Source organism: Enhydra lutris, unplaced genomic scaffold, assembly GCF_002288905.1.
Source record: "Enhydra lutris kenyoni isolate GAN:26980312 unplaced genomic scaffold, ASM228890v2 scaffoldscaffold130, whole genome shotgun sequence".
In the NCBI taxonomy this organism is placed as follows: domain Eukaryota; kingdom Metazoa; phylum Chordata; class Mammalia; order Carnivora; family Mustelidae; genus Enhydra; species Enhydra lutris.
This window is the reverse complement of record NW_019154214.1, coordinates 175,368-186,707: the sequence shown is the minus strand read 5'-3', so window position 1 is coordinate 186,707 and position 11,340 is coordinate 175,368. Positions and strand designations below refer to the sequence as shown.

The following is an 11,340-nucleotide window of genomic DNA, read 5'->3' as shown; positions in this document are numbered from 1 at the left end:
CGGGCTTCCACAAGCAGAGGCGCTCCCTGGACACGCCACAGTCCTTGACCTCCCTGTCCTCCCGCTCCTCCCTGTCCTCTCTGTCTCCCCCGAGTTCGCCCTTGGACACGCCCTTCTTCCCGGCCTCACGCGACTCGCCCTTGGCCCAACTGGGGGACAGTTTCGAGGTGCCCGAATTGGGCACCTTCGACAGACTGCGGGCCCAGGCCTCTGCTTTGGGGGATGAAGACTTGCAGGGCACGGCCTCCCTTCAGCCGCACGGGTTCCCCACGGATGGGGAAGGACCTCGCGAGCGAGGACCCCAAGCGACCATCACTCCCACGGCTGCCAGTGAGTACTGAGGCGTGCTGCGGCTTTTCTCGTGCTGGGGAAACGGCAGTTTCGGCTTTGGGGATGAAATAGCTTGCATTTGTGTACTTTAAATTTAAGACTATCGATACAATTAGGAAGGCCCAAACCTTGTTTAGTTTGCACAATACTATTGTCGATGTTTCTGCATCTGCAAGCTTGCTTAGTGCCTTCTGTGGAAAGATAATTAAAACTGGCAGAGTAGTCTTTCAAAGTAGACTTCTAGGGTGTGCTTACTTGTTAAAAAAAAAAAGAAAGAATCACATGCACAGTGTTTGCTTGTAACCCACCAGAAATTACAACTTCCTTTGTTGTAATTTTGTTCCTTTGGTTTCATTTCTTTATCCTTTCTCCTTGGAATTTTCAAGGACTTAATTCTATCAAATACAATATCCCACAACAGTGTAGTTTTAAAATGATGTGACAGTAAACATTAGTAATTTATGTCAAATCACTTTGTCTGGTGATCTTCAAATCCCTGCCCAATTAACTACCAATTGTGTGTCTTTGACCACATCTCTGCTTCATTGCTATTCAGCAGATTTGATCTTTTTTTTTTAAAGATTTTATTTCTTGGACAGAGAGAACATGAGTAGGTAGAACGGTGGTCAGAGGGAGAGGGAGAAGAAGTTAGAGGGAGAGGGAGACGCTCCATTGATCAGGGAGCTCCATGCGGGGCTTGATCCTAGGACCCTGTGATCATGACCTGAGCTGAGCCAGACACTTAAAACAACTGAATCACCCAGGCTCCCCAGAGTTAATCTTTGTGGTCCTTTAAATTCACCACCATTCTTATATGACTTACATATACCATAGCCATCCCTGTTAATACTTATATATTTAATTGGATGCCAGTTATGTTCTGAGGTGGTTCCTTGGTTATTTGGCATCTTCATTATTATGTTACCTCTCCATGTACCCAAATTTTCCTCGTGTATAACTCCAATATCTGTGGTTATAGCGTTTCTGTTATTCATATGTACATGAAAATTTCATTCACTTTTTTTTTTTTTAAAGCTTTTATTTATTTATTTGACAGACAGATTACAAGTAGGCAGAGAGGCAGGCAGGGAGAGAGAGGAGGAAGCAGGCTCTCCACGGAGCAGAGAGCCCGATGTGGGGCTTGATCCCAGGACCCTGGGATCATGACCTGAGCTGAAAGCAGAGGCTTTAACCCACTGAGCCACCCAGGCGCCCCCGCATTCACTTTTTTTTTTTAAACAAAGATTCACTTTTCCATTTTCATTCATTGCCCATTTTTTTTTTCTTTTTCTTTTTCTTTCTTTTGTTCCCCATGCCAGCTTTCCTCCAAAGGCTGACATATAGGAGTTTTAATCTGATTATTCAGAAAATCAACAAAAAAGTTAGGGCCTCTTTGGACCAGGTGAAAGAGAGGATGGGAAGTGGAGAACTGTCTTAATTTCTAATCCTGACTTATTTTTCCTTCCTACTTGTTGGTTTATTTTGTAATGGTTCAAACTTGGTAAAAGGGACTTACTTGCCTGTGCTAAGATTTCCCTTGGTGGAAACTTGTATGAGGATATCCTTTAACTTGGATCCTTATAAACTCAACAACAACTAATTCAGTGAATGAATGGTGGAGGGTGCTCACAGAGAAGTGAATTGGGTAACCAGCTTCAGTTTGCACACAAGGTGACTTCCACTTTCTTAGATGCCCGTAGGAAACTAGACCCTAGAGTCACTGTAGCTTCGTAAATTTTCCAAGGATCTTAGTACTGTTTGTGTTATGCTACATCTCATTTATGATGCCCAAAGTCATGTAGTTTTCTCCCAACTTTCCAGTCTGTCTAGGAATAGTACAGTCTAAGTTTGAACTCAAGCAACATACAGTTTTAACAAGGTAAAACTTAAAATTGCCCAAGCTCTTCCATTGTGTTTTAAATCAATCTGAGGAGGTTAAAAGTTGGATACAGGAGTGAAGGAATAGACTGTAATTTAAAAATATTTTACATTTAAGAATAGAGCTACCCTACGACCCTACGACCCAGCAATTGCTCTACTGGGTATTTACCCCAAGGATACAGATGTAGTGATAAGAAGGGCCATATGCACCCCAGTGTTCACAACAGCAGTGTCCACAATAGCTAAACTGTGGAAGGAGCCAAGATGTCCTTCAGTAGATGAATGGGTAAAGTTGTGGTCCATATATACAAAGGAATATTACTCGGCCATCAGAAGTGATGGAACTGGAGGGGTTATGTTAAGTGAATTAAGTCGAGCAGAGAAAGACAATTATCATATGTGGAGTATAAGCAATGCACGGAGGACTGTAGAGGAAGGGAGGGAAATCCAAAGGTGAGAAATCAGAGAGGTTGATGAACCATGAAAGACTGTGGACCTCAGGAAACATTCTGGGGATTTCAGAGGGGAAGTGGGTGGGGGGAGGGGTTAACAGGGTGATGGGAATTAAGGAGAACATGTGTTGTGATGAGTGCTGGGTGTTATACTTAACTATTGAATCATTGAACACTACATCAAAAACTAATGGTGTACTATACAGTGGCTAACTAAACATAATAATAAAAAAATACTTTCCTTTTTTACTAAGCTTTTTATCTTCCTGTGATTTTAAAAGCCAATGTTGTGATGATTTTGAAATCCTTTTCTAGTTTGATTTGCCATTGGAATTTGCTAATCTGAATCCATAAAAACTTGGACTTTGTTCATCTATTAACATTTTTATTAAATTTATACTGTATTTGAGTTCTACAGTTTCTCACTTTGTGCTTTGTGTGTACATGTGTCTGTGTGTATCTCTTTCCTTATGTAGCTGGACATAAGTGTTCACTGTAAGTGACCTTGGAGTTCTCCTTCACCTTGTTGGTCAGGCCGTAGGCACATTTTTGTGCAATGAATCTGTATTTGGTGTGGGAGGGGTGTGGCCAAAAAAAGGGTTATCTTATATTGTACTTTAGTGTAGCTCAGTAGTTACCATTATTATTATTATTTTGCATTAATGTTTGTAGCACTAGAGTTGGTTAATATTTTTATAAAAGCTTGATGTATTTATTTCTCTATTTTTTCCAGACTTTACTGGCTTTTATTATTTTAATATTCCAGCTGACAGATTTGCCTATAATGTGATTCTCATTGTATTTTCTTCCTTTACGTCAAGCAGTGCTGTTCTTGATGTCTCAGTTTCCTTCTGTCTCTGATGATAGCAAAGGTCAGAGATCTTGCAAAATAAGTGTTTGTGACATTTCTTACTTCATTGACATTGCTTCCCATGATTAATCTTGTTGCTTTGAAGGTTGAAAGGGTTTGCTGGGATCTGCCCCTCTGTTCTTCCCTCCTGAGGATACTGCCCATTTTGTCAGTTATGTGATGTTACTTTGTTTCATTGTGCTGTTTCCTTAAAGTAACATAAGGCCATATCCTAAAGTAACATTGGAGCCATGCTGTGAGTATCAGGGCTGGATGTGAAAATTGTGAGCAGTTTTGTTTGCTGGGGTATGTGCAGCAAACCGAGGAGTCTGTAATTCAGAGTCTGGGATTTTGGGATCCCTTTCTGTGACAAGGGTGATGAGCAGAGCTTCAGGAATCTGATGTATACATTGGGAGTGTATCTCTGGCTACCCCAGAATGGGGCTAACTTCTGTCCTTGACGGGAAGGAATTGCTAATATCTTAGGGTCAGCACTGCAGACCTTTGGAAGGTCAACTTTTGCCTGCAGTTGATCCTCAGCCAGAGACCATACAGGACCAAAAGTGTTGTCTGCTGTTCAACATGTTTGGATTTAATTGGTGTGAATAATAATTTGACTGAAAAGAGGCATGGTCATTGGGAGACAGCCATTTCCCTTGCTTAAGGGTTGCAGAGATGTCCACATTTGCAATTTATAGAGCTAATATAATAAAAACACACAAGGATAGCAGAGAGAAGAGCTATCATACTGTCAGTGATTGTCATTTTTGAGCTTAATATTTCAATTCTTTTAGTTAAGCATGCTTCTTTATAAAATATATGTACATCTTCACATTTATTATAAGAAAATTATTTTCCTCTATTTTTCCTTTCCTTTCCTTCTATTTTTTTCTTTTATTACATAATAAAAATATAGAATATTATAGAAACAATAGCTGAATTACTGAGAGGAAAAGTTTCAGTGTTTATTTTTATGAACTGGCCTGTAAATAATATCCTAACCATGAACTGGGGAAAAATACTGCAGTTAGAAACCAAAGTATGTGAGTCCCATAGGTACTTTCTTTGTGATGCATCAAGTGCAGTTGCTATTGTAGTTTGGCGTAACATTTCTTACTCTTCTTCTTTTTTTAAAAGATTTTATTTATTTATTTGATAGAGAGAAATCACAAGTAGGCAGAGCAGCAGGCGGAGAAAGAGAGGGAAGCAGGCTCCCTGCAGAGCAGAGAGCCCGTTTCGGGGCTCGATCCCAGGACCCTGGGATCATGACCTGAGCCAAAGGCAGAAGCTTAACCCACTGAGCCACCTAGGCACCCCTGGGGTAACATTTCTTTCTGGGGCTTTCAGATAGGACTTCTAAGAGTGGGAAGGGGCTTCCCACCATCACCTTATGTTCTGTGTGCTCATTAAGGAGGTGAAAAGAGATTTATTTATTTATTTATTTTTAAAGATTTTACTTATTTGACAGAGATCACAAGTAGGCAGAGAGGCAGGCAGAGAGAGGAGGAAGCAGGCTCCCTGCTAAGCAGAGAACCCAATGCAGGGCTTGATCCCAGGACCCTGGGATCATGACCTGAGCTAAAGGCAGAGGCTTTAACCCCTGAGCCACCCAGGCACCCCTGAAAAGAGCTTTATGATTCCAAATATTTTTCCAAACAGCTTACAGCTTTTAAAGAAACAGTCAGAAGTATACTTCAGTTTAAAATTTAAAGCCTCTGCCTTCCGCTCAGGTCATGATCCCAGGGTCCTGGGATCAAGCCCTGCATCGGGTTCTCTGCTGAGAAGGGAGCCTGCTTCCCTCTCTTTCTCTGCCTGCTGCTCTGCCTACTTGTGATTTCTCTCTGTCAAATAAATAAATAAAATCTTAAAAATCTTAAAATTGAGTGCAGCAAGGTGCATGGGTAGCTCAGACAGTTAGCCTCCGAGTGTTGATTTCAGCTCAGGTCATGATCATGGGGTTATGAGGTTGAATCCTACATCAGATTCTGCACACAGCATGGAGCCTTCTTAAGATTTTCTTTCTTTCCTTTGCTCTTCCCCACTTATACACTCTTGTAATAAAACAAATGAGTGCAGCTAATTTAAACATACACATGTATATATGATGTCTCTGTATAGATTGGCGTGTCTTTGGAACACTTAGTAAGTCTGTATGTGCCCTAACATATGGTGTTCATTTCTTGGCATCATGGTCCCTGGCCCCCCATGCTGTCACCTGCTGACCCCAGGTGTGTCTTTTGTTTATAGCAGTGACTCTTCAAGAAGACAGTGCCAGGAGGCTGGAGAGGAGAGCGCGCCAAGTGTCCGCATGCCTGTCGGATTGTTCGCTAGCGAGCGATAGCGGGGTATTTGAGCCCCTGAACAAAAGGTTAGAAGCTGATCTCCCCCCTCAGCAGACTTCCCACAGTGTTACTGTCAGGCACAAGACGTGTGCGTACGGGGACTTGTGCAGTGTCGCAAACGTATGTCTCCAAGGTTAGCATCTCCTCTGGGCTTCTCTCCACTGTGGTAGTTGGGCCTTAGCAACCCGCCAAGAAAAGTCCGGCTTCTGTGTGGCGGCTGGAGGATGGCCCTCCTTCCGTGGCTTGAGCATGACTTCCTCCTGTCTGGCCCTGGTCAGCTGGAGGCCCAAGCCCCTGCTACCTTGAAAAGGAGAGCCAGTGGACAAGAGAGACCTGCCCTTCTAGAAAGGGCACTCGTTAGAAGTGAATGTTCTCCCTCCTTCCCCTCTTTCCTAAGCTAGAGGAATCCCTTCGTAACGACAGAACACCTCTTGGGATTCTGGGCTGTGTTTTGATTTGACATGTTTGACATCATTGTTTCCTTCCCAGTGTCTATCACCCATTTTACTTGTCACACATGGTGTAAGAGTTAGTTCGGAAGTTTGCCCCAAGTAGTGCCCGTGGTTTGGAGTGGTTTCCCGAGCTAGTTTGCTCAAAGACAATAGCACTTTGTAGGCAGGTCCCCACGGAGGTATGTCAGGAGCCTGCTGTGTCCTTTCCGTCACAATCAGAGGTCATTTAAGTCACAGCGTAAGAAAGCCCCTGGCGGTAAGAAGCGCCGGGAGCACCAGAGAGCTTCTGGTGAGCCTGTGGTCACCTGTGCGCTGGACAGTAATGCCGGGGATCCTCCGCTTTGTTTAGGAATGGAGATGTTGACGAGTCTGCGTCCGGAGACGCCTGTGGGAACGAAGGGCCCCAGATCCACGTGGGACTTTTGTGAGTACGGAACACTCCTTCCCTGTCACTCTTGGATCTGATCTGTAGATGGTCCCACCCGGTGACCCGCACTTCCAGGCCGGGAGGGATGCGGGGACCCTCGCCGTCTGGCTGGTGCTCCCAGCCTGGCCTGCTTCAGTGGCTCTCGAGAGGGGACAGAGGTTATGGGAAGGACGGCTAGGCTGGAGTGGCTCCATAGCCATTCTCCAACACTGAGCGTTGTGGCAGGGATCTGTCCCCTTATGCTTGTGGCAGGGATCTGTCCTCTTATGCGGCCAGACTCCTGGGGCTGTAAGCTGGGGGCACAGAATGCTTGGAAAAGTGATTGCACATTCTGCCTGGAGTTTTTTGTGTGTTGCAGTGCATAGTGGGAGGCCCTTCCCCTTGTGACCAGAGCGAGAAACCTGGTGGTCTGCAACACAGAGGTTTTCTAGTTCTAATCACAGTAACCCATAGTGTCCTGCACGACTTTGTTTTGGTCACTCTTACTGTTCCAATCAATGTTCCTTGATGATGGCACTGTTGCTATCTGGGACTGGGTCATTCTATACTGTGGGGGCTGACCTGTGTGCTGTAGGATGTTGAGGAGCATCCCTGTTCCCCACTCCATAGGGACCAGTAACACATAACCTCCATCTGCACCCAGTCAGGGTTGTCAGAATGTCTCCAGACATTTCACATGTTCTGGGCACATGAGGGTTAAAGGCATCCTCAGCAGAGGGCTGCTGCTGTATGTGAGTAACCAGGAGGTTTCCACTATGGGGAATGTGCAGCCTATGAGGTTCTGTTTCATTTCCTAGGCTCGACAGTGCCAGCGGATGTCTTCTTGTGAACTTGTTCCAACTAAAGAATTTTGCTAAACTGGTCATGAAGAAAGATTGCAAAATGTAAGATGGCTTGTTGGCAGTATTTTGGTTTGGGGACCTGGTGAATAGCTCCAACCATGGATGGCAGCTCCTGGGCAGTCTTCACACAGTCTTGCTCACTCACTTGTTCTCCTCAGCAGTTTGGGGAGGGAAAAGACCATTTGGAACCTGAATTTCAAAGTTTATTCCTAATAAGATACCACACAATGTCTGAAATAGAAAGGGTTATAAGTTTTAAAAAGAGTAGTTCTTATTTGATGCAGATGAAGTTCATGGAGCCAGACTGGTAATGTGCTACAGTGATGCTAAGTAGCAGCATTTTGGTTTAAAATGTCCATCCTGCCCTTGGGCTGGGTCATGTGTTAACACTCAGGTCTGTGATGCTGCAAAGTGAATGAAAAGGCTTCTGGCCACGTCCTGGGGCTCTTCTCTGAGTGAAGAAGGAAATATGTGTTGTTGCCATTGGAAGATGTGACCTCTGGGAGCCCTGTGGCCCGGAATGACTGTGCACTGGGGCCCCTCACCTGGCCACAGAGCGCACCGCTCATGGTTTTCTTGAGCCCAAGGGTGCAAGCCTTTCCAGGAGTTTTTAAAGCTTGTCTTCAAAGCAGTTGTCAGTGGCCGCGGGCTCACACTGTGATTTTGCCCACCCTCATGGTGTACTTTGCAGCTGGTGTTTGCACTTCTCGTTTGTTCCGTGCTGGAGGTGGACAGAGCAGAAAGCCCAGGTTGGTATGAGCGGTGTTGGAGGCCAGGCACGCGGAGCTTGAAGAGGGAGCCGGGAGGCCGTGGAGAGAGCAGCGCAGGCGGCTTCCCGCAAAGCCGGCGAAAGCAGGACCTGTGTCCGACTCCTTCCAAAGTCCTAGCTCCTGACTTGGGAGCCTTTCTCTTCATGAGTGTTTCTCCCCTGGTCGCAGGGGGCACGTCAGTTCCTGGGCTTACTCTTAGTTGAGAAGAGGACCTTTTCCAAAAGACTTTAAAATTCTGCCCTTGGGCATCCGAGCAGGGGAGTGCGTATCCACATACATGAAGTGTGTGCATTGTGTCGCACAGACGTGTCAGGGAGTGTCACGTCTCTGTTTTTTCTTCCCTCTCTCTGGCTCCAGACACATCCGGGTCTATGTGCCGCCGGTCGACTCTGGCGCCCCGAGCACCTACTGCTCTAAGGCTCTGGAATTCCAGGCCCCCCTGGTATTTAATGAAATTTTCAGAATCCCTGTGCATTCAAGCATGTTGACGTTGAAGTCACTGCAGCTGTACGTGTGTGTGCTGACTCAGCAGCTGCAGGAGGAACTGCTGGTATGTCCTTCCCTATTCCCCATGCTCCCATCATTTTCTGATCTTTACTGCTCTCTCCTTCCTTTCTTTCTGTTCAATCTGTCTTAATCTGTGTCCCACCCCCTCTCTTCTAGTCTTTCTGCCCTTTATTGTCATTTATTTTTTCTTTTCACACTAATCTTTTGCCTCCCTCCTTCCTTCCTTCCTTCCTTCCTTCCTTCCTTCCTTCCTTCCTTCCTTCCTTCCTTTCTTTTTTTCTCTTTTGTCTGTACTCCTTGTCTTTGTACCTGTCTCTATCTTTTTTCTCTATCTCTGACCCTTCATTTCTTTCCCTTTCTCCCCTCCTTCTTTTTTACTGTGGTGTGTTGCTCAGAAATCGTCATAACATTAAGTGATCTTTGTAGGTGAAATAACAGAAGTGGATGATAGAAATATTTATCTTGCCAAGCGCATTGTACTTTAAATAATATAAATATAAATATTATATCATCTAATACTTGTAAAACTTCTATATTTATTCCCATTTTCAGTTGAGAAAACTGATTAGGGTTGGCAGATTTGGCAAATTTAGGATTAGCAGTTAAATTTGAATTTCAGATAAACTACAGATCAAATTTTACTATGAGAATTTACTATGAGTTCTGCTTTTCTTTTTTTAAACACCCGTGCAGGGCATTGCTCAGATCAACCTGGCCGACTACGAGGGGTCCAGCGAAATGCAGCTGCGCTGGTACGCGGTGCAGGTGTTCAGCAGCTGCGGGCCGCCCGGGGCGAGGGAGAGCGAGCAGCAGGGGGGTGCTGCTGGGGACCTGGCACAAGCCACCGCCATTGGGAAGATGGTACGTGTGCCCACCTCTCGCGCTGCGGGCACCCACTGTCCCAGGGGCTTCGTCTCTCACGAGAGTCTCTGCGCGCTTAGCATCGGAGCACCGCCGTGCCCAAGAGGCAGGTTCAAGGGAAGGCACGGGAATGGGAGGTTTTGGTGTGTGTGGCCATTCATGACCATGGCTTTAATGTAGACGAGCTAGTGATGGGGGGTGATGCGTTGGTGGTTTAAAAACTTGAGCCCTCAGAGCTCCACGAGGTGGCCCGGGCCTATCCCGCTGGCGCAGCTGGAGCTCCTTGTTCCTGGAGAGTCGAGGAGGGCAGCCAGCCAGGGCGCAGGCCTGACCTTGTACTGCACTGCTCCCACCCCCTGCAGGACGCCGTGACAGCACTGCTGGCCAGAACCACAGCCCAGCTGCAGGCTGTGGAGCGCGAGCTGGCGGAGGAGCGGGTCAAGCTGGAGTGCGCGGAGGACGAGATCCTCGAGATGGGGCGGAAGGAGGAGCTGACTGAGGCCATGTCCAAGAGGTAGGGCAAGACACACCCCTTTTGCACATCTGGAATATGAAGAATACTTTTGGGGGCCCACAGGGCCCAGTGCTATGAAGCTATGCCCTGGCAGAGGAATTTGGTACAGGTGGCTTTCTCTTCTGCAACTCTGTATAATGTGCTGTACACACTTGGTGCCACCTAAAAGTCTGGATGCTCCAGAGGAAGCAGTGCCTTTATCTCTGTTCCCTAGCTCCCCATGCAGACTTTTCATCTTTTCCACCTATTGTGGAATGGTTCTGGAATTGTAGTAGTGACTACCAGCAATTTGGCTCTGCCAGGATTGATAAAAGGTCCCTTTAAGTTGTTTTCAAATGACTTTTGGAGGTCTGATCTCCCTATGTTAGGGTCAGTGCTCTTTGGTAGACTCACAGAATTATACCACCTTCAGCACAATTCAATTTGGGCAATTTCATCACATCAGAAAGAAACCTGACCCTCATAATAGCCGTTACCCTGGCCCTGACCACTGCCCGTTGCCTTTCATCTGCATGGATTGGCCTGTTCTGGACATATTACCTAAAGTCATGCACTCTTCATTTACTTCTGTCTGATCCCTTCTGGAGGCACCTTGCTACTGCTCTACTTCCACATGTTCCACGAAGAGTGTCCTGTTTCTAAAGCTTCCTGCTGCTTCTGAATGGCTTTGCCTGAATTTACTGCAGGGAGGGAAAGTGCATGGTGGAGGGCTAGAGTATGGTATTCAATGGCTGGTGGGAAGCCAGGCGGGGGGGGGGGAGGCAGGGGGGGAGGGCTCAGGGTGCTGACCTTGGGTGCTAGAGACACACAGGCCCTTTTACTGAAAGGCCTCGGCATGTCATGTCCCCTAGAAAACGGGCCCTTTGACTTGATGGGAAGAGTGCCTGTGTGCGACCACTGACAGCGCATAGGTCTTGCTGGGTGCGTCTGTGGCAGGGCACCTGGTCCAGTGATGTGCTGTTTTTCCAGTTTTGTAAGAAACAGTATCTTTTGTTTTTGTGACACGTCCGTTCTGGCGAGGTGTTTTTTTTTTGTTGTTTGTTTGTTTGTTTTGTTTTGTTTTGTTTTTTTACCAAATTCAATGGTGATTTCACAGAATGTTTTATGTATGG

The 11,340-nt window shown here is 46.1% G+C and overlaps 1 protein-coding gene across 1 annotated transcript in view; it reads left to right on the top strand.

The window, feature by feature from the left end:
- Positions 1-11,340, top strand: part of LOC111139961 (protein WWC3-like) — a 157,686-nt gene that overhangs the window by 121,664 nt on the left and 24,682 nt on the right. The window contains exons 11-17 of the mRNA XM_022492354.1: positions 5-330; positions 5,761-5,881; positions 6,657-6,731; positions 7,532-7,618; positions 8,704-8,896; positions 9,547-9,714; positions 10,077-10,228. Of these exons, the coding sequence (XP_022348062.1) occupies positions 5-330; positions 5,761-5,881; positions 6,657-6,731; positions 7,532-7,618; positions 8,704-8,896; positions 9,547-9,714; positions 10,077-10,228 (1,122 nt within the window). The remainder of the gene's footprint in view (positions 1-4; positions 331-5,760; positions 5,882-6,656; positions 6,732-7,531; positions 7,619-8,703; positions 8,897-9,546; positions 9,715-10,076; positions 10,229-11,340) is intronic.